Source organism: Maniola hyperantus, chromosome 19 (assembly GCF_902806685.2).
Source record: "Maniola hyperantus chromosome 19, iAphHyp1.2, whole genome shotgun sequence".
Classification (NCBI taxonomy): Eukaryota; Metazoa; Arthropoda; class Insecta; order Lepidoptera; family Nymphalidae; genus Maniola; species Maniola hyperantus.
In genome coordinates this window covers 3,250,605-3,278,579 of record NC_048554.1, presented here as the reverse complement: position 1 = coordinate 3,278,579, position 27,975 = coordinate 3,250,605, and the positions used below count along the sequence as shown (strand labels likewise).

Here is a 27,975-nt window from a genome sequence, read left to right as displayed (position 1 = left end):
ATATAAAGACTTCTTGAACTTAAAAATAAAAGTTGTTAGTGACACTTTTGTCAATTAGTATTTGTATTTAAATTACAATGTCATGGAAATTGAAAGTTGCATGAAATATTTAAAAGTCAACAGGAATTTTAAGTTTTATAAATAATTTGTTAAATCACTTTAATAACTAATACCAATAAGCACAAATCACAATATTACGAAATATCTTAAATGGATTTCATTATAGACACATCAATGGCAAAAACAAAAATCCTCTCTACTGCTACCTCAAAAGTAAGATCATTTTTCTTCTTAATAACCTCTCGTTTCAAGCGAGTGGTGGTTAAGACCCTCCTATTTAGAGGGTTGGGGTTCGATCCTGGGTACGCACCTCTTAACTTTTTGAAGTTATGTGGGTTTTAAGCAATTTAATATTACTTGCTCTTACGGTGATTAGCAGCAAAATTCTTCTCCTTTTCTTACTAAGAAGAGACCCTGCTCAGTAGTGAGCCGGCGATGGTTTGAATAATGAACCTCTCGCCAAGAAATTGTTAAGAAAAAAAACTTATTTTAATGTACAAATCAGTTATACCTATATTCATTTACCAATTTTATTAGAAATAGAAATGCATACATACATACAGGTCAAACACATAACCCTCCTTTGGACTTCGCCGCAATCGGGTAAAAATAAATAGATAAAATACAAAACAGTGGCAGTTGGCAATGCAGGAATGGCATCAATGGCATCTCTAAATATTAAAAGTTGCCATAACATAATATTGAAAGAATTATTAGTAAACAAATGACAGAATGTAGATCAAGGTATCAAAGTAAGAATTATTATTGAAATGCAAAATTAAATTATATTTTAATAGCCCCAGTTTTATACTATTTAACATGAATGCATCAATAAATGGCATCATTCGTAGTGCCATTGTATTCCGCTTGGTGGCTACCGGTCGCTCTTTTGAACGAAATTGACGTCACGCAAGTAGTACCTACGCCATTTTGTAAGTTTCTGCCATAATCAGTATTTCTGGGCAAAGTGTAAAATACAAAATTCGCATGGTTTTGTGTACGTTAAATAGATAAAGATATCATAAAAGCAAGTTAACGTCTAGGGCGTTAATTTCACAGTCTCAAAGTATGGAGGACAAGGCGTCACTAAAGGAACTGGATCAATGGATAGAACAGCTAAATGAATGCAAGCAATTGACAGAAAACCAAGTGAAAACGTTATGCGATAAGGTAATTCTATGTTTTATATTTGCTTATACTTTATAAGAAATCGTTTGCCATAGGTTTTGTTTATAAAAGCAAACTAAAGTTAAGGTTGGTTGGTACGACCAGATATAGTTATGTTGAATGATTCATCTTCTAGTAGTAACGCGTAGGTACTTCTAGTTATGTACCACTAACTGGTATGGTGACCACTGACCACTGCTGGCTGGTCAACGGTTAACTATACGTTATAACCCAGGGTACCGTATCTTCGAATGTTTGTTGTACCCCACCCAGGTACAAAACATTGGTTAGCTGTACCACTGATGTTGAACTGAATGGGATATTAATAGAATAGTCACAATGTTAACAATTACTATTTCTATACAGTCTAGTTCTAATACTTTGGTGTTTGTACTGAAATTACAGTTTTTTTATTAGCTGTAGCTCATATAAGCTTTATTTGTGTCACTAGTATTGATTACTGCTATTTACCATTGAAAATGTTTAATAATTCTACAGGTCTACGTGCATGTTGCAACTTATTGTTTTTGAACATAACTTACTATGCATTGGAATTTCCTTATCACAACCCTATCATCTTCAAATGTTAAAACATTTGTCTGATACCACAACAATGTGGCTTGTTTTGTTGTACACAATCTCCAAACTAAATTGACAGGTATCTAATCTAATGCTGTTTTTTTCTGCAGAAAATATTATGAAAGCTAAAGCAATACATTTAGACTTGTGAATTTAGTTTAGAGACTCTGTACAACATAATTAGCCACATTGTTATGATACATACAATTTCAGAATTTTGACTAAAAATGTATGAAACCTTCCCATAAATAGCATTGTAAGTGATTAGAGTGGTGTTGATATAGTTGTACACAAATCCCAACTAAGTACATTAAACAGTTTAGGAAGGCTGACTCAACTTTTAGGCAGCTTATCCTAACTTAGACCTGTCAATCGATTACTTTTATAATAGGACTAGCTTATGCCCGCGACTTCGTTGACATAGACTGCACAAATTTCAAACCCGTATTTTACCCCTTTAGTGGGTTGAATTTTCAAAATCCTTTCTTAGCAGACGTCTATTGTCATAATAGCTATCTGCATGACAAATTTCAGCCTGATCTGTCTAGTAGTTTGAGCTGTGTGTTGATAGATCAGTCAGTCAGTCAGCTTTTCCTTTAATATACATAAACAAGAAGATATAATATCTACATAACGATGTGCTTATGTTATGTACTAGCTGATGCCCGCGACTTCATATGTGTGGATGTAGGTTTTTAAAAACCTGTGGAACCCGTAATAAGTGTTTAACTATACTCATACAAAGAATCACTAATCGTGATTGAAGGACAAACCAACAAACAAACACTTTTGATATGGGTACTGATTTCATATTGATCGATTTTATCTTGATAGTTAATATGTAATGATAAGTGTATTTACTTTGAATTAAATGTATACAATAGCTATTCTGATTAAAAATAGTATTTCACAAACCTGGCAAAGCAAATATGTCGCTGGCCATCAAGTTATATAAGAAAAGGCTACTTACATCAAAAAATCTTGTTTGGAAAGATCTGTCTAATGAACTCTACTTGGCAGTTGAGTTACTAAAAAGCTGTTAACTGCAAAAAGATTTCTTCCTTTAACTAAAAAGCTGATAACTGCAAAAGCATTTTTGAGTACGTCCACATGTGTCTGCCTTTATCTTCAAAAAAAAAAACTGGCCAATTGCGAGTCAGACTCGCGCACTGAGGGTTCTGTAGGTACTACAATCGTATTTTATCGACATTAAGCACGATAAATCAAAAACTATTATGCCTAAAAATAAATAAAAATCTGTTTTAGAATGTATACATAAAGCCCTTTCATAATATGATACCTCACTTGGTATCATCATCCTCATTGGTATTGGTATACATCTTACACTGAAAGTTGAAAATAGCAATAGTTGTTCATGAACACATATTTTTTTCTTGTTGTGATACAATGTTGTGATACTGTTGTGAAAAGTTATGATGTTTCATTGTTTAAAATAAACTGTTCTGATAATTTACCATAAGTTTTTATTATAAAGAATGTGATTCACAGGTGTGTAAGTTGTGTATGTGGTACATCAGTACCCTTATTATAAATGCAAAAGTGTGTTTCTGTTGGTTTGTTGGTTTGTCCTTCAATCACGTCGCAACGGTGCAACGGATTGACGTGATAAAGACCTGGAGTCCCTGAAGAGTGACATAGGCTACCTTTTATCCCCATTATTAAAGTTCCCACATGATTTTTAAAAACCTAATTCCTCGCGGACGAAGTCGCGGGCATCAGCTAGTTTTTTCATAAATATTACAATTTTTAACAAGCAATATGCAACTTTTTTTGATTTGATAAAAACTTACAATAAAAAAGGTAAAAACTTGCAAAAATTTACTCAGAAAATAAAATAAAATAAAATAAGCATAGATCTTTTAAAAAATTCGAACATTTTTTGCTGAATGAAATCTGTTGCTATCTTTATTGTACTTAGTACAATAAGATAAACCTACTATTTCAAGAATAATGGTTTTATTTACAAAAGGTATTGAAATGCTGATTGCTCTACCTAATCTTTGTTAAATAGAAATCTTGTTTAAAATAGTTATTGGTCTTATGCTTTTTTTTCTAGTCTAATATCACCATTTTCTCTCCAAATGCTCTCTTAATATTTGTCATTAGAACAATAAATTTTTAGGGTTCCATACCTCAAAAGCAAAATCGGAATCCTTATAGGATCACTTTATTGTCTGTCTGTCTGTCTGTCTGTCAAGAAACATACAGGGTACTTCCCGTTGACCTAGAATCATGAAATTTGGCAGATAGGTAGGTGTTATAGCAGACATTCGGGGAAAAATCTGAAAACCGTGAATTTGTGGTTAACTTGTATCTGAATTTAAAAAAATGGATAGTGGAAGAGAACCAGCTAATTTAAATTATCACAATGTGTAATTGTCAAAGGTCGGTGCTAATTGGGTGCTAGGACCACTGGTTATCTTCTACTACGCCTCAAAACAGTCAATGGAAAAACTAGATCAGACTAATACTGAGTAAATTACTATAATAAATATTACTGTAATAAATTACTATAATAAATATTGCTAAAGATAAAGCAATTCATGGATGGCTACTCAGTACTCAGCCACGTTACCTTGCATAAAGTACAGTTTTTATGAATAAGATTTATTAACATTTAATATTAATACTTCGAGACCTTGATGCTAAAATCCTTGCGCGTATAATAAACTACATTAAAAAATTTAAGATTTATTATACAGTTGTTCCATTTTGTTTAACTGGTGTCTTTTAATTCGCATCTTTATCAATTCCTCTGCAATCCTTTGTCACATGGCTCATATCAAAAGTGCGAAAGGCAGTTCTGGCGAACGTATTCTTGGAAGTAACAACTATAAATAAAATAACACCGGCCAAGTGCGAGTCAGGCTCGCGCAACGATGGTTCTGTACTACAGTCGTATATTTCCGACATTTTGTTTAGTTTAGTTTTTTATATATGAAAACACTAATTATTATTAGTTCATGACCACAATTTTTTTTTGTGTGATGGAACCCTAAATTCACGATTTTCAGATTTTTTCTCCTTATGTCTACTATAAGACCTACCTGCCTGCCAAATTGAAGTACCCTGTAGGTTTCTTGACAGACAGACAGACAGGCAACAAAGTGATCCTATAAGGGTTCCGTTTTTCCTTTTGAGGTAAGGAATCTTAAAAATATTTATATGAACTTTTATTTCAGGCATAACATAGCCCATAAATATGTGTTAGTACAAAACAATCACTTAACCTTAACAAAAAAGTTAGTACTTACTACTAGCTTAACTAATCCTCCTAAATTAAAATCTAAAACTAATCCTAACAATTTACAATGCCTGAGGGAGTCTCCTAGCGCCTATGTGCGCACCATCCCGGCACCCTCAGAGAGGACTGTCCAGTTTCATAGCCAATATGCTAGGTATATATGGAGGCCTTGTGCAGTCCTGTCCCTGTATAATTTTTTAACATTGTCGATCTATTGTGAGTAATTTTTGTGGTTGTCACCAACTACAGTATTCGTCCCATCCAAATAAATAAAGCAACGTTTTTTGGGCTTAGAATCTTTGACATAGGTTGCTGCATTTGCCCTTTGAACGTCTTCTATAATCTACTAGCTGATGCCCGCGACTTCATACGCGTGGATTTCGGTTTTTAAAAATCCCGCGGGAACTCTTTGATTTTCCGGGATAAAAGTCTATGTCACTCTCCAGGTCTTAAACTATATCCATGCAAAAAATCACGTCCATCTAATGTTGTGACGTGATTGAAGGATAAACCAATAAACCAACAAATCAACAAACAAACACACTTTCGCATTTATATAAGACTAGATGATGCCCGCGACTTCGTGCGCGTGGATTCCGGTTTTTAAAAATCCCGTGGGAACTCTTTGATTTTCCGGGATAAAAAGCCTATGTCCTTTCCTGGGATGCAAACTATCTCTATACCAAATTTCGTCAAAATCGGTTGAACGGTTGGGCCGTGAAAAGCTAGCAGACAGACAGACACACTTTCGCATTTATAATATTAGTATGGATGGTTGATGATATAGTTATTAGTTATATTATGATAATTTTGTACAAACCCTTGAAAAAACGTCACGTAAATTTTCACACCTCTAACATCCACTTACTCTATAAAAAGTCAGCGAAGACTAGTTCGAAGTTCCTGTTTGATCCTGATGGTTCAGACCCATACCCTAGAAGTGTCTTTTTTGATAAACACTCAAACTAAGCTTTATTTACTTTACACTCTAGCGCGCCGCGTGATCTTCGTGTTTTGTTATCGTTTTAGTTTCCTACCACTTTAAATTGTATGTCAAATTAAATCAAGCTGAGTTTTAAAGACTGCTGCACTCCACGCTGTAGGTATTCCCCGGGCGTTGAAAATAATTAGCAGAACCCCTCTTACATACCGGGTACAAGTTAATTCGAAGACTGGTAGTAAATAAATAAATGTTTCTGCTATGTATCCAAGCCGACCTTCTCATAACGCTCTTTACCTAACTGTAAGTAAACACTCCACACCTCGAGGCCAAACGCGTGCTTATGCGTTTTCTTATTCGCCACTCAAATTCAGGGTTTGTAAACAGTGTAGTACGCTGCTAATTTTGTGCCTTGTGACATCGGTATAAATCATATGCAGTATTAGCATTTTGCTGGTGACTTCGTTCGCCCGTGGGAATATAAAATATTTTCTTCTTTGCGCGGTCCCACATAGATTGGGCCCGCTTTTACCGCCTTTACCCGATCTTGAGCATCCGATTTTTTGAGTGTATTGTCTCTGAGATCTGCGCTCACGACGTCTAACCCGCGCTTTCTTGGATCATAAGATATTTCCTAAAATCTTCCATCCGTGGGTAATGGGTATTATTATATTACTCGCTATTACTCGTATTTCCGATCAGTGACGCTGCATCGCTTCAATGCAACGTAAATACATCATACATCCTCTTAAAACCCTGCACGGTTCAATAACAATCCCCCTATTCTCACCCCAGTTCATCCCCTCGCCACGGGTCTATGTTCGACCCTGCTAAGTGCACTCCTCAGGTTAAGGATTAGCCTGAAATACGAATAGAACCAGGTCATTCTTTCGCTGTTTTTAAAAGCTCGGTTGTTCATAGCCATTGTTATTTCGTTTCAGTGACTATAAAAAATAATTTCCCTGTTGTTTTTAACCGAGTTATTATTATTTTGCACAAAATTCTAGAGAATGCATATTCAATGAAGAAGCTCTTAAATTACGTTGCACATGTGTATGTATGTCACAGCAAATTTTATACAGGACTGCATAGGCAGTGTTTTAAATTTGATGCGAGGAGATCTAGATTCGATCACATTTTTCGGTATTAAAGTTCCTGGTAAATATTATATCAATGTTGTATTATGTTTTTTTTATGAGTGTCAATTAGCTACTCAATTTTTCCCGATCTTGTCCCCCCTTCACCATTTTACCACCGAACCGCAAGACGTCGGGCGAGTTTCCATACTTATGTCGTCGACATTCCATCTACACGCACGAAACGTTTTGCGTCATCATTCCTCATACGTATGGCTAAGGTTTGGAATACTCTTCCGCGATATGTGTTTCCTACCAATTACAACCCGGGTATCTTTAAAACAAGAGTGAATAGGCATCTTCTAGGTAAACGAGTCCCATCTTAGGCCACATCATCACTTCCCATCAGGTGTGATTGTGGTCAAGCGTATACCTATATTTTTGCGAATTTAAAAAAAAATTGTATTACGATCTAGCCTAATTTATGACTAGTAATTTTATTTTAACCTAAACTTATAAATTATCTTAAGAAATTGTCCAGTGACGCATCTTAGTCTTTCTTGATTTGAGATACACTTTGTTCACGTGTTCTTTCAGCACTTACACTATGAACACTATCACTTGTCACTATACACTAACTCAAAAGGTTTGGTCCTTTTTAGTTTAGTTGTATTATGTAATATTTTAATTTGAGAATGAATAAACTCAAAGAGGAAAGGTGGAAGTCTTAGGATCGAGTTGTTTTCGTTTCTTTGTGGATATTTCCGGTGTTTATGAACCGATGGCAAAAGAACCACTCACTTTCTAATTTAAGACATGTCCATATAGGCGCGTCCCTTTGAGCCATTTAGGCTTATTGCTGATTACGGCAGGAACTCTACCCATTTGTCTCTACATATAAAAGCATAACATACTGACTGACAGACATATCAATGTACAAATTCAACCGCTGGATCTAGAAACTTTTGCGTGTAGGTTTCCTTAACGTAAACCATTCGAAACCAACCAAAACTATCAACTATCCGAGGGAGGCTGAGGCGAGTCTTTAGTAAAAATGATAATGCAGCCAGCACCAGCACATCGTTTATTCAGCGTATTCGATCCTATCGAGATGTGCTGGGTGTCATATTCGCCCTCTTAGTACTTAGTAGTCAATACTCAAAAATACCTTGCGTGTGCGTGCTTCTCTTACAGCTCGCTTTTACCACAGCCTCAAAAGATATATAGTCGGTCGAAGGAGAAATCCTGCGGGGGCATAGGGCCGAGACTGGGGAGGGATTATATCGGCCGGCAGAAGTCGACAGAACATACTAATTATTTTGCTTAGTGATGAAAAATGCTTTGATTGAAAGTGATACAAACGTAAAGCCAGCTCGTCCGCAAACATCAAGGGCGTCATCTCAATGGACATGTATTTACGTTGTGCTTTTAGTATGAAACTATCCTATTCGCGGAAAGAAGTTAGTATAGCGATCTCTATAGTACTTATTACGTAATTTATCCCATACAATTTACAAATGAAAAAGGCAAAAATCTTAGTAGGCGCTAACTATTTTGAGGCACCAACTAATCACAAACGAAACTACGTTTTCTAAATTAATTTCGAATGTTTTTTGACAACATGTTTGTGATTGGTTGATGACTCAAAATGATTAACGCCAACTGAGATTTTTGCCTCTGTATATTATTTGTATGGGATTTCGTAACAGAGAGACCGCTAAACTAAAGTCTATCTGTGAGTAGGGTATAGGTAGGGAAAACTATTTCGTTTCAACTTCAACTGTGTATGAAGTATGAACCATTGGGCCTCTGCAGTCTGCCCTCATTATTTAATTGAAATTATTTTTATCAGTGGATGTTACTAAATGTACCGTGTCATGATAATAATACAGTACTGCGTTGCAGTAATATAGAACTAGCTAAAATTATATAATTTCCCATGATATTTGAACTACGTTTATTTTTTGGATGCCCGCGTGGCCGTCTTCAAAGAAAGACCACTACTAGACCTGCAGGTCGATTGCGGAAAAGCTGCTTTAATCATTATTACAATCTCAATTGTTGTGATTGGCTGATTTTATGGTATTCTTGTTGCAACAATACATTATAGCCAATAGTGAGCAAGTTTAGGCCAATCGGAATTCAGAGGTGATTGCGATGCGCTGTAGCTTTCAAACCATCGCTGTAAGACTCTGATCATTTGAAAAAAAATCCACGCCGCAATGTATGTCTTGTGCCGCTTTTATCCAGTAGTTTCTCCCTTTATTTGATGAAGAAAATAATAAATCCAATGATGATAGGGAAAGCAACAGTTCCTGTGAATACCTTCGTGCACTGACATCGTTTCCGACCCTGTGAGCACAACAACAAAATCTTTCATTAAATTAATTGATGGACCTAACGCAATCATGATATTAATATTTAATCAAAGGAGGGGCCCTCATAGACATCAGAAGTGGGATTGCTATTTTAGTCAATTACTAATTTACTCTTACCGTTAAGCTAATGGATAGCTCTTTCTAATAATATCTTCATATCTAATAATAATGAATGTTTTTTTAATTTATTAATTTATTAGTTTTTGCCACTGCCTTTATGACATTTACGCAAATGCTCACTTTTGGTTCCTGAATGTTTGCCTCGACTTCAATCTTTATCCAACGTGCTCTGTGCGCTAAAGCGCGAGCACTAGTTTAGGTTAGGGCTGATTGTTCGGTGTCTAAGAAAAGAAACATCAATATAAATGATAATTCTATTTTAATTTAGACTCGCGACTGCCTTAGCGCAAGTTGCGATTTCTCGAAAATAAAAGATTCAATAGATCTTCTATTCATACAGTTTGGGCTTAAAAACAAAAGATTTAACAGGTTTATACATTTTCTTTTAAAATAATAAATCAACTCCCTTGTCCAACAGAAGCATAATAATGATAATAATGGATAAAAAAATAAAATGTCATTTTAAAAATAGTAACGGAAATGGGTCTCGTCCATAAGTAGTCTATCTTAATGCATTTGGTTTCTAGTTTTTACAAACCTTGACTATTATTACAACAAGTTATGTGCGTTTTGAAATAATTAAATACCACTTCCTTTAACTGTGAAGGAAAACATCGTGAGGAAACCTGCATGCCTGAGAGTTCTCCATGGTCTCAAAGGTGTGTGAAGTCTGCCAATCCGCATTGGGCCAGCGTGGCAGATTATGGCCCATACCCTTCTCACTCTGAGAGGAGACCCGTGCTCAGTAGTGAGCCGGTAATGGGTTGATCATGATGATGAGTGCATACGATAATGAATCAAAAGCAAAACTCTAAAGGTACAATATGAATAAGCGAGGTTTCATAGCCATTTCTATAATATAAAAATGAATCACCAAATGTGTTGGTCATCGCAAATCTCGAGAACCGCTGAACCGATTTCGCTAATTATTTTTTTTATAATATTCCTTGAAGTACGAGGATGGTTCTTACGGAGAGAAAAATTTAATTCAACCTCCCCCTCAATTTTCTAAACTCCACCCGAGCGAAGCCGGGGCGCGGTTCAGCTAGTACATAATAAACGTCAATCGAATACTAAAGTCTTCCACGGGTGTATCGACTCATTCTACGTAACCGTCTCTTTTAGCAGAATCCCACATATTAATAGTCTACATATCTATTGTTCTATTGTACACCCTCATTGCAAAAACCTAGTGTAACACGACAGAAAGATATACCCTTTATATTATCACATGCAGCCCGATTCTCACATACAATTATGTAGGTAAGTAGTTATTTTCTATGATATTAATATAGGTTTCATCAACAGTTTTGTAATTATCTAATACCGATTACAAATATTATATTTTTATGTAACCGTGATTTAACATTTTATGGAACGCAAAACGAATAAAACGCTACAATAATAAAAATAAAATGGTTATTGGTAACTTTCTTGTAAAAGATTACGACTACCCGTAGTAGAATATTATCAAATAGAAAGAGCCTAAGAGATTTGAGTAATAGATTAAAATTATACAGGTAGAGTAGATACTAAAGATTACCAAACAGAACCCATAGAACCATAAAAAACCGGCCAAGTGTGAGTCGGACTCGCACGCGAAGGATTCCGTACCATCAGACAAGATTATGTACTTTTTATTTATCTTTAATTTACATAGCACGGCAATTTAAAAAAAAACCGGACAAGTGCTAGTCAGACTCGCGCACCGAGGGTTCCGTACTACAATCGTATTCTTTCAACATTTTGGCACTATAAATCAAAAACTACTATGCATAAAAATAAATAAAAATCGGTTTTAGAATGTACAGGTGAAGCCCTTTAATATGATACTCCAAGCAAGTTATCTTATTAAATACTAGCTGATGCCCGCGACTTCGTCCGCGTGGAATCAGTTTTTTAAAAATACCATGGGAACTCTTTAATTTTCCGGGATTAAAAGCCTATGTCACCCTCCAGGTCTTTATCTATACCCATGCAAAAAATCGCGTCAATCTGTCGCACCGTTGCGACGTGATTGAAGGACAAACCAACAAACAAACACACTTTCGTATTTATAATAAGGGTAGGTACTGATACGAGTATCTCGAATCAAAATGATCGAAGCAACGCTTTCTTAGAAATGGGAAAAAGTTGCTTCCAAGTATCAACGATATTAATAATTAAATACTTACCTTATCTGGGGATTATACGTAACGTCAGCAAACATGGCTCGAACACGGGAATTCCTCTTACGTTGACTTCCTTCCTTACAGAACGTTAGTACTAACGAAACCTGTTGAGGGCATCGCGATTATACGTTTGTGCTCGCTTCGAGGCATTGCCTCTGATTTCCTTCAGATTGCGTTCTTAGTCAATGAGAGAAGGCTGTGTTATTTTTTTAATTTATTTATTATTATTCAACTTATAAAAATTACATATTATTCCTGCTACATTCAGTGCCACAAAAACCACAGTCGGTTTTACTAAGCACTGTGTTAACTTAATATAGACAGTATATTATAACTATAAAACTAATACATAATATAATCATAAATAGGTAGGTAATAGGCACAGTCAGCAACAAAGCCAGGCCCGCACCCATCCATAGCCGCTTGTACTGATGGCGGGTGCCAATCTAACCCTACCGTCGACTGTACATAAAACTTACATAGTCGTCTCTATACTTCCAATTTGTTGGACTACTTTGACCAACATTTTAGTATGAAATATGATAGTATAAAATTGATACAAAATATGATGGTTTTGAGAAAGAAAGTGAACGCAAAATGTTCGGTTTGTTCGAGCAGATTATCTTGTTCATCATTCAATGCAGTTCAGGCTCGCTCGCATTTTTATTTGTTACCTACTTTTGTAGTTTAGTCCAAACTTCCATTTTAGCAATGTCTAATAGCCCCACTAACTGGCTAACAGAGAACAGTCCCACTAATACGTATAACTTGCGCATTAAAAAGTTACTTTGCTTTTTCAATCCTAGTTTTATCGTATCTTTAGTGCGAACAGGCACAGCTTGACAATGGCTAACTTTACTCACAAAATATCTGAAAATGTTAACATAACGAAGTTGAGAGTTCAATTAGCGCCCTGTAAGCCCCGTGGAATTTATGTTGAATACCTATTTCTGGAATAATACTTTGATTGGTATTTCCTTATTAAATAGGTCTACATATTGACATATTTAATTCACACAGGCGCAGCATATTCAGTTTTGCTGTAATCACGCTCTCTTCGCCTGTTTTGTCTCATTCATTGTACGTACATAGTTCTATTGATGATATCACGAATTATTGTGATAGAACATAGTTATATTATGCTGATTTGAATTTGAGCGCTATTCAGGGCTGTCGATTTAAGTTATCCTAAGTTGATAAAAAGATCTGACATGAAACTCTTCAATTTAGTCTCTTCTCGAAAAATAAATCTCGATAAAGGCCTTTGATCTATCTAAGATTAAAAAAAATGTGCTACATAAGCTCTGAAATACAAAGGGGATACTCGTAGTTGCGCCGTATACAACTTTATACTTTGTTGTTTAAATAACTCGCTGACCCAGCGAACTCCGTACTGCCTAACAGTCGATTCTTTTTTTCAGGATTTTTTAAATTTTGCTCTCCGTAAGAACTATCCTCGTACTCCAAGGAATTTTATAAAAAAGAATAAGCGAAATCGGTTCAGCCATTCTCGAGATTTGCGATCAGCAACACATTCAGCGATTCATTTTTATATATAGAGAAGATGGTCTACTCCACCTATCTACCACTGCACTGGTTCAGAGCTGGAAGCTCTTTTCTTCTTTCCAGGGTTTCGTACAGTCCGTACCTGAAGTGTGCCAACGGTACTGTATAATTTAAAAAAAAATCCTGAAAAAGAATCGACTGTTAGGCGGTACGAAGTTCGCCGGGCAGCTAGTCTATAATATAAAAATGAATCACTAAATGTGTTGCTCATCGCAAATCTCGAGAACAGCTGAACCGATTTCGCTAATTCTTTTTTTATAATATTACTTGAAGTACGAGGATGGTTCTTACGGAGAGAAAAACTGTTAGGCGGAACGAAGTTCGCCAGGGCAGCTAGTTTCAAATAAAAATCCCTTTGAATAACTTTTGTGTTCAATAAAGAAAATCGCGAAACAGAACGGAAATGTTTGGTTATTTGGAATGCCGGCACAAGTGGCAACCCTAATGTCCGTTAGCCATGGAATAATAAACAATTTCCTATTCCCAACATCTGGCTACCGGATTTAATAAAATTTCTCGCGTTGCGTTTACTCTTCTGAACGTTATGTGTATTTCAAATTTCCATACATTACTTTTAATTCTTTTCTCTAGATATAAAACGAACAATAAACCTACCTAAAGGCGGAAACAAACTATGGGATGCGTGCGTAAGCCGCGACTTATAAGTGTGCGCAGTCTTTTGTGACGCAGCTTGCGAGATATCTCTCGGACGTCCGAGCACTCAAGGTTTCGTCCGCGACTTATGTCCGATAGTTGACAGTGCAGTGTACTATAATATTATATAAGTCGCGTCCGTCAGTCGCGTCCGTTAATTTATTTTCGCTTGTATGTCTGCGGCGTGATTGAAGGACAAACCAACAAAAAGTTTCTCTATATGCTCCCCCACACTAAAGAATCTCTTTAAAGTAGTACAGGTATCTTCAGACTTCATTTAATCTATTTGATCGTTAACTTTGTACGTAATTAAAAATAAAAAGTTCAACTAATATTGACGGACACTAATAAATTTCAGTTACCTATCTTATTTACGTAAAGAACATAAAACCAGACAAGTAACGTACCTACATAACGTATAGATTGACTAATGGACTAAGGTCAAGCATCGATTGCATGTTTTAAATCCACAAGGTGAACGGTAACCAAGTGATAGTCAATATCTACTGAAACCCTTGACATAAACAAACAAAGATGCCAGGCATGTACTAGTGTGTAATCCTGAAACGCTAGAATTTAACGTGCGCTTTATTAATTTTTTCCGTTTACATGTCGGCCATTATTTAATTATTTGCTCTTATAGCGGCAATAGAAATACACACTGAAATTTTCTATTTATTACAACTCATGAGATGTAGCCCGCTAGCAAACTGACAGACGGATAGCGGAGGCTTAGTTATAGGGTTCCGTTGTTACCTTTCAGGTACGGAACCCTAAAAAATGCAACTGAGAATCTCATTTAATTGTTAGGCCGAATGTATTAACAAATCAGTAAAGAGATAGCTTTCCATGTGGAGACGGACATAGGCTTTTTATCCCAGAAAATCAAAGAGTTCCCATGGGATGGCTAAAAACCTGAATCCACGCGGACGAACTCGTAGGCATGAGCTAGTAGTTTTTTTTAATATTTCTATTCCAATTGATCTTTAGTTATTTTTAACCGACCTTTAAGGAGGTTTTTAATCCAGTGCATATTTTAAATCTCTTCGAAAAATTTCATGCGAGACTATATTAGAATGTATGCCTTTTTTCTTATATCGCTGGCATGAAAATGTAAATCATTACGAGAATCATTCACACTTGTATGATAATGTACTGTAATTATTAGCATCACACTAATATCTGAACAGATTCAAGACTGTTGACATTATGCAATGAATATGATCAAGTATATTTTCTATTGTAATGTATACTCATAATCTGTTGTCTTTTTCTAAACTAAAAGAGTATCTTTTTAATATTGCTAAAAAAGGATGGAATATGAATTTTACATTAATTCATGATCACCATCAACCGATAGACGTCCACTGCTGGACATTTAGTTTCATTTATAAAGTCAAAGGTCACGCATTGAACTAATGAGGATTGATCATCTAATGGCGACCTTATAATTATAATAATCATTATGAAGCCCCAGCAGTAATTGATTATATTTATTACCGGCAAAAAGTTCTGGCTGTAATTTTAAAGGTCGTAGTTCGTTTACCTATAGGTATAATATGTACTTACGTTAATATATAATGTACAAATTTTATTATGTTAATACCATAAGCTTGTTAGACTTGCTGTTGATAAAAAAACCGGACAAGTGCGATTCAGGCTCGCGCAATGAGGGTTCCGTACTACAGTCGCATTTTTTCGACATTTTGCAGGATAATTCAAAAACTATGATACATAAAAATAAATAAAAATCTGTTTTAGAATGCACAGGTGAAGACCTTTCATATGATACCCCACTTGATATAGCTATCTTACTTAGAAAATTGAAAATACTAATTATTAGTTCATGACCACAATTTAATTATTTTTGTGTGGTGTAACCACAAATTCACGGTTTTCAGATTTTTCCCCAAATGTCAGCTATAAGATCTACCTATCTGTCAAATTTCATGATTCTAGGTCAACGGGAAGTACACTGTAGGTTTCTTGACAGACCGACAGACAGACAACAAAGTGATCCTATAAGGGTTCCGTTTTTCCTGTAGAGGTACGGAACTTTAAAAACAGCTAGTTACTTAAGTATTATTATGTAGGTACTTATTGTATTTCCAATCATATAAAAATCATAGTGTTACCTAATCATTATTTATTATTTTCTTTATGAAGTAAAATATTTTTATAATGAAAGTTCACAGCTAAATTGAGTGAAAAAATTCCTTAACTACATACTTCCAACAAATGGATGGGTTCTAAAGAATGTTTTTAGGATTCTGGTAAATGCATTTGATAATTTTTATGTCTAAATCCATATTTGCCTACTACTACAACATTAAATACATTTTTAAGATTGTAGTATGAATAACTATGAATACATAAATAATTATTATTAAGATTCTTCACCTACCATTCTACATAACTGATTTTATTAGGATTGTTATTCATACCAGTAGGTAAATAAGTAGTCCAATTAATGTAATATATAAGTTCGCCCTAGAAAAGTTCGTTCTTTGTTTCGGAAACCTTATAAAATCGCTCAAGTTTTTAACCTTGAAGAGAGCCAGCAACGTGCCGACATTTTGGTGTACAGTTTCTGAAACCAGTTAAATTTAGACATTTTTTATATTATTATTTTCTTCCAATGTCAGTTAGAAGTGGTATTTCGCATTTGTAGATATTAAAATGTCGTAATATGGATCATTCAACATACGAGAAGGGAGCCGTCAGCCTGTCGCCAGTTTAAATTGAAACAAAACCGGTCAATTGCGAGTCGGACTCGCACACGAAGAGTTCCGTACCATCGTACAAGAAATAACACTTTACTTTTCATGGTGGCCATTTTTAATTTTTTTATTACAGCGGTACATATTACGGTTCACTAAATGCAGCCCCCTGATATACAGACGGACGGACGGACATCGGAGGCTTAGTAATAGGGATTGGGGTCCTGTTGGCACCCTTCGGGAATGGAACCATAAAAACAGTACAAGACAGAATTTTGGGAAAATTCCACTGATTCGAGGCATTTGGATATCATGAATTATTTCTGTCGTATAACTAGGCCCGAGGGACTTCCCTAACTCCATTTAATAATTAATTAAGGGAGGTAGGCACGGTAGGTAGGAGGTAGTAACGGTGGAAGACACGGTCTGCCCGCGAAATTCAAATTTAATTTGGTTTTTCACAATTTGTAAACTAAAACGACGAAGTAGGCTTATAAATCTTTACTTGAAAGTGTAGTACCACAACACCAGAGTTCAAAAGAAGGTACAGCTCACATCAACGTGGCCTGCCTCAGCCCCACAATGCCACCCTCCGGGACTCAGTGCTACAGCATGGACTGGGAGGACGACTCCTTGACGGGCGATTACTACACCAGAGTTCAAAAGAAGGTACAGCTCACATCAACGTGGCCTTTACTCAAAATAATGAGTTCGACGTGAGCTACTCACAATTAGTTATTATTTTGTCTAATTTCCTAAACTGGACAGTTTCAAGTAAATATTTTTATATAAACCTGTGAAGATGATAATATTGTTAGGGGTGAAATTTGAATGCCATAAGTCTACTTTGTCGCATTAGTTTACAAATTGTGAAAAACCAAATTAAATTTGAATTTCGCGGGCAGACCCGTGTCTTGGGCCCTAATGCAGAAATTGCTCCTTTCCGTGTTGTACCGTATTATCATGTATAGTTGTAAACAAAAGGCTCTCCCCTTATGTTGTAAGTATTCCTCACTGTCGATGGTCTCTTCCCAATAATGGGTAGGCGACCCGTGCACCCACCGGCTTCTCCCACCAGTGGGTGCATGGGGAATTCGTATTTACCCGTACATCCACTGTATTACGGTAGGAGTTAAATGGTAGAAGTATTCTCGGGATAATAATGCGGTGAGCACCCAGATCTTTCCGTAGACTTTCAATTTCGACACTTTAAGTACAATAAATTCTATCAAAAATGTTAATGATATTACTGGTATCCAGGCTTAACGTGCTTTCTGTGATGTGTAGTAAAAAGTAAAAACCATCCTGTTAGGTACTAGGTGTTTGACCAGCACAATCATTATGAGCTGTCGAAACTAGATCAGCCTAGCTTTAAACATCGATCAAACAAAACGTTAATATTGATTTATTATTTCCAGGCAAAGGAGATCCTGACTAAAGAGTCAAACGTGCAAGAGGTGAAATGCCCAGTAACGGTATGCGGGGACGTCCACGGCCAGTTCCACGACCTGATGGAGCTGTTCCGCATCGGCGGGCGCTCGCCCGACACCAACTACCTGTTCATGGGGGACTACGTGGACCGCGGCTACTACAGTGTGGAGACTGTCACATTGCTAGTTGCACTAAAGGTACGTAGCTCTTCAAAACCTCTGCTGCTTCTATACATGGTACCACCAATCAATTCGCTTAGGAGAGAAAGTGCAAGATATAGTGCTCGTTCACGCTTAATCATGCGGGCGTTACTACGGAACTACGGGCGGAACTACCTATTCATGGGGGACTACGTGGACCGCGGCTACTACAGCGTGGAGACTGTCACATTGCTAGTTGCACTAAAGGTACACTACACTTCTACAATCTTCTTCTCGATTTTTTGCAAGCACTTTAGTGCACTTCACCTAGGAGAGAAAGTGTAAGATTAGTGCTCGTTCACGCTCAATCATGCGGGCGTTACTACGGAACTAAGGGCGGAACTACCTTTTCATGGGAAACTACGTGGACCGCGGCTACTACAGTGTGGAGACTGTCACATTGCTAGTTGCACTAAAGGTACACTACACTTCTACAATCTTCTTCTCGATTTTTTGCAAGAACTTTCGTGCACTTCACCTAGGAGAGATAGTGTAAGATTAGTGCTCGTTCACGCTCAATCATGCGGGCGTTACTACGGAACTAAGGGCGGAACTACCTTTTCATGGGAAACTACGTGGACCGCGGCTACTACAGTGTGGAGACTGTCACATTGCTAGTTGCACTAAAGGTACACTACACTTCTACAATCTTCTTCTCGATTTTTTGCAAGAACTTTCGTGCACTTCACCTAGGAGAGATAGTGTAAGATTAGTGCTCGTTCACGCTCAATCATGCGGGCGTTACTACGGAACTAAGGGCGGAACTACCTTTTCATGGGAAACTACGTGGACCGCGGCTACTACAGTGTGGAGACTGTCACATTGCTAGTTGCACTAAAGGTACACTACACCTCTACAATCTTCTTTTCGATTTTTTGCAAGAACTTTCGTGCACTTCACCTAGGAGAGAAAGTGCAAGATTAGTGCTCGTTCACACTCAATCATGCGGGCGTTACTACGGAACTACGGGCGGAACTACCTGTTCATGGGGAACTACGTGGACCGCGGCTACTACAAAATTTCAGAAAAATAATATTTATTTCTTTTCTAGTTCGATGAAGTCTAATTTATGACAGATGGAGTGTAGAAATTATTTTTGGTACTATTCCAATTAACCTTACTTGAAATCCTTATTATTTTAATAAAGAGCTGTATTAGAAATAGAAACGTATGACGTCAAACGTCATCTAAATAATATATAAAATGAAAAGGTGACTGACTGACTGACTGATCTATCAAGGCACAGCTCAAACTACTGGACAGCTCGGGCTGAAATTTCGCATGCAGATAGCTATTATGACGTAGGCATCCGCTAAGAAAAGATTTTTGAAAATTCAACCCCTAAGGGGGTGAAATAGGGGTTTGAAATTTGTGTAGTCCACGCGGACGAAGACGCGAGCATAAGCTAGTTTATAATATGAATGATCTTCCAAGTTTAAAAATAGCTACCTACTGTTATGCTGTGAATTGATTTTATTATTTAGGTATATTATGTTTATGTAGGTAATTGCTAATTATCTATTGAGGAAAACAGGAAGGTATATACTTATACCAACATTAGTGAACAAGTTTGTTCAAAACGAAAAACGAGTCTCTTTACTCTTAAATTAAGGTACACCAAAGCACAGGTGTACTATCGTGCAATCTGAGAGTCTTTTATAAAGTCCTATTGTTTCTATTATGAAACAGGACTGAGTGAAAGCCAGCCTTAAGTATCACACCAAGGAGAGGATATAGTTCTACTCCGAAACATAAAGTTCTGGCTTAAAAAATGTGGAGAGAAATGTCGATGGAGAGAATGCTAATAAACAAATATGTGGCTAATTCTAATCTGTTGTACACAATCTGTAATAAATTTTTCTTTGGCAGTGCTGGTTGTAGAATAGCACTAGAATCGATTTATGTAGTTGATTTAGAGAATGTGTACCACAAAATTAGCTATATAGCCATTCAACACAATATAAAAATGTATATCAGTACATCACTATCCCTTTTATAAATGCGAAAGTGTGTTTGTTGGTTTGTCTTTCAGTCAAATCGCAGCGGAGCAACGGATCGACGTGATTTTTTGCATGGGTATAGTTTAAGACCTGGAGAGTGACATAGGCTACTTTTTATCCCAGAAAATAAAGAATTCCCACGGAATTTTTAAAAACTTAAATCCACGCGTACGAAGTCGCGGGCATCAGCTAGTTAAAAAATAAGCTGGACTTGTATGTCCGCTAAGCGTCAATCGCAAAAAATGCTGAATGGGTTCGCCAATATAATATGATGAGACCGTCATAACATATCTAAGTCTATATTATTTTTAGACCGAATGGGCCGGTGTTTTGATAGAGGCTCGAAGGAGTAACGTTGTTTATTGCACCTCCCTCTCAAGGCGTTGATTTTTGTATGGGAGCAAACAGCCGTTATCAGGCAGTATCTTTGATAAACGCGGGTCACTGTTTGTATTACGTTTGTAATCAAGATAACCAACCCGTTTATTTTCACAAAATATGAGCCCTTTACTGTTTTATCATACTAAGCTAGACCGTTTTAGAATTATACATACATAAGTAGGCACTTAACCGACCGTTTAGCTAATAATTACTTCTGTAATTAGCGTAACAAGGCGTATAATTACCTACCGCTGTAATTTAGACATTGAGACGGACAGTGTTGCACTGGTAAATGTAGGAAAATGTTAAGCATGAGGATTGTTTAGAGCGGTGGTGCTTATTTATAGCTTACTAGCTGATGCCCGCGACTTCGTCTGCTTGGAATTAGGTTTTTTAAAAATCCCGTGGGAACTCTTTGATTTTCCGGGATAAAAAGTAGCCTATATCACTCTCCAGGTCTTTATCTATACCCATGCAAAAAATCACGTCAATCCCTTGCACCGTGATTGAAGGACAAACCAACAAACCAAAAAACAAACACACTTTCGCATTTATCATAAGGGTACTGACTAGGTAACACCTGGCCTGCGCTACAATGCATCTTCTATTGTTTTTTAACGACTTACCATTAACCACTAGCAATAAAACTTCCAGAAGTCAATGTCAAATTCTGCAAGTTTAAGGATTTAAAACTTTCAGCTACTGGACGTTGACGAAATGCACTGTGCTGTTTTGACACTACAAAAAAAATCAAGACAAGAAGAAGAATAGGCTACTTGACTCATATCTAATTTCGTCCAATAAATGATTATTTATTATAGTATTTTGCTTAAGACAACGAAATATATCAATAACAATTATTAAAAACGCAGGATGGATATATAAATCCAATTTAAAAAAATACAATTTTTATTTTTATTTGAAACGCAGAAAACGCTGTCAGCTATGATGTAAATATGTAAACATAGAAATGTCATCCCTATGTCACGCGTGGACTAACGTAGTATCCATATATATAAAATTTTAAGTCTGTAAAAGTTTGTCAGGACTTTAAATTATCTACTTATTATATCAAAGCACAGCCTAAACATCTAAACAGCTGGTCCTAGATACATGAAATTTGGTGGGTGTGTTCTTTGTAGGTAAAGAGAAGGTATCCACTAGGAAAGGATTTTTTGAAATTCCACCCCTGAGTGGGTTAAATGGGGGTTTGAAATTTATGAAGTCCACGCAGGCAAAGTCACGAGCATAAGCTTGTTTTTATATATTTCTAAAAACTCATAGTAAACGTAAAAAATTATCGTTTTCTCTTTATAAATTGAATAAGTTATTAAGTAAGACTTACAACAAAGTGATCTTTGCAAAAATAAATTTGGGTTGCAGTCGTTAGTCATATAGGATCCCTTTAAGCAAGTCTTCGCGTGTTACGTATATTTATTTCACTGGGCACTCTAATCCACAACTTTCCTGTGGTCTTTATCGATGCGTTTTTACATTTTCGGATGATACAATAACGATAATTACTATATTTTTCATGTAAACTAGTATAGAAGTCATGTTTATTAAACTTTGGGAGGTTATGCTGTTGTTTACAAATGCATGACGTCAGAGCACAGATAATCTATCGGCCAAACATGGCCGACAGTGTTTTCACCTGTCTAAGAAAAATATATTTTTAAATTAAAGTTTTACGGTTTTTAGGGCGCAAAAAAATATAGTGTTAATTTTTTTGATCTAATAGGACAAATATTGACCATTTAAGACCTACTTAAAAAAAGTGTCAACTAGCCTATTCTGCAGAAATTGATTTTCTGCGAATGTTAATATGTACATTGTAGTGTAAGTGACTTATCTGAGGCCTGAGCTGACCTCTACAAGTATTTTATTGCTAGTGGATATTTGGATTAATAAAGAAGAAAAAAGCAAACTACAAATCCATCAACCGTCCTTTATCGTCATATCGTGCAGTTTCTGCTTGCTTTGTATAGCTCAGTATTCTGTTCAAGCCTTTACAATTTAATAGACCGTACGGTCTCGCTGTATCAACTAGATATTTTTCAATTTATGAATCGATCGCTAAAACGATTCTCGTTTCATTATCCAATCAATAGATACTCGATTGGTTTTACGATACATTGGTTTTCGGATGGGCCGATTTTCCACTTTTATTTTTGAAACGAATGAGTTTACGTGATCAAGGTCGGGTGCGTGTAGTGCTAATTCTTCGCGTTGGCACGTGACTCACCATTCGCTTGGTGGCTGTAAAAAAAAGATAACAATGAATTTTAAACTTTTTATGGTCTGAACTAAATTTAGTTGATGAGAAAAACATATGTATCACTTTAAAAACATCTCTCCTTAAACACCGCACCTCTAACTTTTCGGATCTATGGGCGTTTTAGACCATCTGATAACGAATTTGACCGATTTTTGCCGGCGATCGATTTTATTCGTCAATGGTCGTACGGTGAGAAGCAGTGTCCGATTTTAAGCCCACGCGACGCATACTGTTGTGTCATACGAGTGACCACCACAAAGCAGAGTTTCACTTGTATGTTCATCCTTCTCGGGTAAAAATCGGTTTGAGTCGACAGGAGTTGGTCATAGTTTACTCCGTTTTTGTGGGACGTCCGGACTGCTGTACTAATAATTAATCAGACAAATTATCGCTACCTCTTAAAGGCGGCAAATCGCATAAAAATATTTCTCCAACCCTGCAATAAAATAAAGTGTTAATGTTACCTATTTTATGTTTTCGTTCGAAATTATCACTTCTCCAAGCGAAAATTGCTTGAAAATTATATTAGGAATGGATGGACTTCACGATTGCTCTCCTCCAGTCGTAGAATTAAATTTGCAACCCTCTCTGTTTAACTTGCCTTCCAAAAAGAAATCTTTTTATCTAATAAAAAGGGTAGCACTATTTCTAGTCATCTGAAATTAGATTAGTCTGAAGATCTTGATAAGTTTGAGGACTAGTTATATGGAAATCTATTTACAGATTTTGTTCACTTTTGTACATAACGTACCTAATATACGAATGACCTATTAATTTCTATCTTTGTATTACAGGTCAGATACCGTGAGAGAATAACAATCCTCCGCGGCAACCACGAGTCGCGTCAAATCACGCAAGTGTACGGCTTCTACGACGAATGCCTGCGCAAATACGGCAACGCGTCCGTGTGGAAACACTTCACCGACCTGTTCGACTTCCTCCCGCTCACTGCGCTCGTTGACGGCCAGATATTCTGTCTCCACGGCGGCCTCAGCCCGTCTATCGATACATTGGACCATATTCGCGCGCTCGACCGCGTGCAGGAAGTCCCTCATGAAGGACCCATGTGCGATCTTTTGTGGAGCGATCCCGATGATAGGTAAGACGTTTATATTCTTAAAAAGCCTACTTGATGGACTTGTATGACTCTCCCGCTCACTGCGCTCGTCGACAACTATATATATTTTCTCCACGGCGGCGGTCGCAGCCCGTCTATCGATATCTTGGACTATCGCACGCTCGACTGCTGTGCGATCTCTTGTGAAGCGACCCCGATGATAGATGAGATGACGGTTTTGATCGTCTTAAGGTAGTTTACGAAGAGGAAATTATGTTATATATTATTTTATGTCAAAATCATGCCTATTATATACCTACATACCTAAGTAATAAACACGGAAGACTTGTGTTAGACGATTTACTGGCCTTTTTCGCTACAAAGCTGAAAACGCCTAGTCGGCGGGTTGTCTCACCAAAACAAGAATAGTTAACGGAAAATATTTGTTCGATAGCTGGACTGTTGAAAGCAAACACTTTATAATATATTAATATTACGTAATTCTATATCGAGAGCAACATAATAGGCCTCTACATTCAGTAAATCTGATATGACCGATAAAAGCAATAATATTGATAAGCATATACGGCAAACAGAAATCCTTGCAATTTGTCGATTCTATAATAACTTTGTTTTAACCTAGCATTAGCGTATTCCGATTACTATTTCTGTGTCCCCTTTATCGGGTGTAAAAATCAATATCCGCAAATAAAACAAACTGAGGATGAGATCTATAGAACACACTCTGAATTTGCTTAGATTTAAGACAGAGTTAAAACGAGACAGAGCTATATCTCACATAAATCTGTCTCGTTTTAACTCAATCTTACGTCTGGGCTGAGCAAAATCAAAGTGCGCTCTATAGATCTCAGCCTAAGATTAAATAGAAGTAAACAGAGCATGTCTGCACTGACTATTGATAGCTTTATCTTAACCACGATGCTGATTCACTTCTAATGTTACGACGAGGTGCGCGTTAATGGCATCCTCGTGTATAATTCTTATCTAAAACACGACAGCTATTTAAAAATGCGGCTAAACTATGTACAAATCGTCGAAGTTACGTATTGGGCAAAAAAACCGGCTAAGTGCGAGTCAGATTCGCGCACTTGACCGGTTTGTTTGTTGCCGAATTTAGGCAAGTCCAATGCCTAAATTCGGCTACATCTTTTTTGCGATAAGATAATAACATTTTTTTATTATTTTGCCAGAGGCGGATGGGGTATATCGCCCCGCGGGGCCGGCTACACCTTCGGCCAGGACATATCGGAGACGTTCAACCACAGCAACGGGCTGACACTAGTGTCGCGCGCGCATCAGCTCGTCATGGAGGGCTACAACTGGTGCCACGACCGCAACGTCGTCACCATCTTCTCTGCGCCCAACTATTGCTACAGGTTACCTTTTTTTTTAATTCATTATAGGCGCACGCTTGACCACGATCACACCTGATGGGATGTGATGATGTGGCCGAAGATGGGACGCGTTTGCCTATTCACTCTTGTTTTAAAGATACCCGGATTATAATAATAATAATAAATAATATTATAACATAAATAGAGATTGGAGATACAGGTATGCCTAAGAGTTCTGCATAATGTTCTCAAAGGGTTCACACACCTTTGAGACACCAATCGATACTTGTCCAGCGTGGTAGACTATGGCCAAACCCTTCTCTTACTGAGAGGAGAACCATGCTCAGTAGTAAGCCGGTGATTATGATGAAGTAGGTAACTGATGATCGTTTGCTATTTTTTAGGGTTCAGTACCTCAAAAGGAACCCTTATTGGATCACTTTATCTGTCTGTCTGTCAAGAAACCTACAGGGTACTTCCCGTTGACCTAGAATCATGAAATTTGGCAATCAGGTAGGTCTTATAGCAGACATAAGGGGAAAAATCTGAAAATCGTGAATTTGTGGTTACATCACACACAAAAAATTTAATTGTGGTCTACTAATATGTAATTAGTGTTTTCAATTTTCGAAGTAAGATAACTATATCAAGTGGGGTATCATATGAAAGGGCTCCACCTGTCCATTCTAAAACAGATTTTTATTTATTTTTATGCATCATAGTTTTTGAATTATCGTGCAAAATGTCGAAAAAATACGACTGTAGTACGGAACTCTCAGTGCGCGAGCCTGACTCGCACTTGGCCGGTTTTTTTTTTCATATTTGTCTAACAATTAGTTTAGTAATGAGTGTATTGTTGCAGATGTGGTAACCAAGCTGCCATAATGGAATTGGATGATGCGCTTAAGTACTCATTGTAAGTATTGTTTTAATTTTTTTTAAGCATTTGACCTATAAGACTACTATTAATGTAGGGTGTGCTTAAAAATGTAATGTTTCTTTGTCTAAAGTTTAGAGAAAGAAATATACACTTAAATATATGTATAGATAGATAGATAGATAGATAGATAGATAGAAATACTTTATTGCACACAAAAAATATTACATAATATGACAAAAAACAAAGAAACTAAAACTAAAAAAATTATTGTATGCAAAGGCGGCCTTATTGCTCACAGCAATCTCTACCAGGCCAACCTTTGGTGAAAGGAGAAACTAGGTGTGTTGGATAGTACTTACACACAATACATAATAATAATAAAAAAATGTATGTATCAATAGTATGAATATTTTTATTATAGTGCAATAAAATGATTTGTCTTCTTCTTTTCTTTTCTTAGGATTGACTGACTGACTGATATATCAACGAACAGCTCAAACTACTGGGCGGATCGAGCTGAAATTTGACATGCAAATAGCTATTATGACGTAGGCATCCGCTAAGAGAGGATTTTTGAGAATTCAATCCCTAAGGGGGGAAATAGGGGTTCGAAGTTCTCACAGTCACATCACTTTTCACAACTTTCAGACCTTTCTAAAGTTGATAAACAAAACATCACGTCTTACTACACTGCGAGATAGCCAAGTGCGGCTTGAGTCAGGCTGCTCAAATAAACAGACCACGTCATGATTCCTGTAAAAGCGCGCCGGAAAATACAATTTTGTGTTCTTGCCACTAGGTGGCGCATTTCCGTTTTGTTTAATGTGCATCCTGTTATAATTTTAAGGACGGCTCTGCCGTCAAATATATTGGCACTTGTGTCAAAGCTCGACGGATGTTAGAGCAGTATGTTAAGGGGGTGTATTGTGTTACAGCCTGCTGTAGACCCGCGGCGCGTTTCTTTCTTTAAATAACATGATTATTAGCGCAAAGTGATGACAATGATTTGTTTGTATCAAATAAATCATATCTAAGGGATCTAGCATCCCATCAAGTGGATGTAAAGGAAATATGACTATATTGGCACTTGCGCCAAGCTTATCGGGTGTTAGAGTAGTGTGTTAAGAGGGTGTATCGTGTTGCAGCCTGCAGTTCGACCCGGCCCCGCGGCGCGGCGAGCCGCACGTGACGCGGCGGACGCCAGATTACTTCATGTAGGTTGCACGTGAGTATCTACCCACTTATTTTGAAGTGAAACTTCTTAAGTAAAGTTGTGATTTGAATGAAACTTTGACTGGTGCAGTGGTAAGTGCTGTTTTCTTATTAGTGGGAGGTGCCAGGTTTGATTATCAGGAGTTTTATAATTTCTAAATTTCTGGTCTGGTGGCTTCGGCCGTCGCGTCAAAATGCTTGACTCAAGCAAAAATCTACGTGCCTTGACGTAAAGCCGCTTGACCGTCTCGGCGGCTCTTAAGACGGCATCGTTGAACCTCTGGTAGGTAATATCATACTATCCTTACTCTGGGCTTATAGTTATCATTATCTCTTTCCGCAGCGTTGGCGCACCACCACCAGCCGAGGCACCGCCGCCGCGCGCCGCGCCGCCCGCCCGCGCGCCGCCCCCGCGCGCGCCCCGCCGCACCCCCGCCCGGCCTGCTCGCCCGACTGCGTGCGCTGCAGCGAGTCGCGCACTGGCT

At 37.2% G+C, this 27,975-nt stretch overlaps 2 protein-coding genes across 3 annotated transcripts in view; one reads left to right on the top strand and one right to left on the bottom strand.

Annotated features, from left to right (window-relative positions):
• The window catches only part of LOC117991257 (solute carrier family 25 member 16-like), a 128,347-nt gene that overhangs the window by 78,926 nt on the left and 21,446 nt on the right, over positions 1 to 27,975 (bottom strand). The window lies entirely within an intron of this gene.
• On the top strand, positions 251 to 27,975 carry mts (protein phosphatase 2 catalytic subunit mts). 2 transcript variants are annotated; one of them, XM_034978859.2, is made up of 8 exons: positions 251 to 273; positions 1,120 to 1,230; positions 18,115 to 18,324; positions 23,781 to 24,085; positions 25,255 to 25,440; positions 26,261 to 26,314; positions 27,424 to 27,503; positions 27,834 to 27,975. In XM_034978859.2, the coding sequence occupies exons 2-7, from the start codon at positions 1,129 to 1,131 to the stop codon at positions 27,494 to 27,496; spliced, it is 930 nt and encodes a 309-aa protein (XP_034834750.2). In that variant the 5' UTR covers positions 251 to 273; positions 1,120 to 1,128; the 3' UTR covers positions 27,497 to 27,503; positions 27,834 to 27,975. The 2 variants fall into 2 exon arrangements, with proteins under 2 accessions (XP_034834750.2, XP_069361075.1); XM_069504974.1 differs by lacking the exon at positions 251 to 273 and adding an exon at positions 912 to 992.

What these genes read in the sequence shown, in the direction of transcription:
- mts (XM_034978859.2), top strand. Translation starts at nt 1,129, where the DNA reads ATGGAGGACAAGGCGTCACTAAAGGAACTGGATCAATGGATAGAACAG. An exon ending in TGGAGCGATCCCGATGATAG is followed by an intron (nt 24,086 to 25,254) that starts GTAAGACGTTTA and finishes TTATTTTGCCAG; the next exon opens with AGGCGGATGGGGTATATCGC. An exon ending in GATGCGCTTAAGTACTCATT is followed by an intron (nt 26,315 to 27,423) that starts GTAAGTATTGTT and finishes ATCGTGTTGCAG; the next exon opens with CCTGCAGTTCGACCCGGCCC.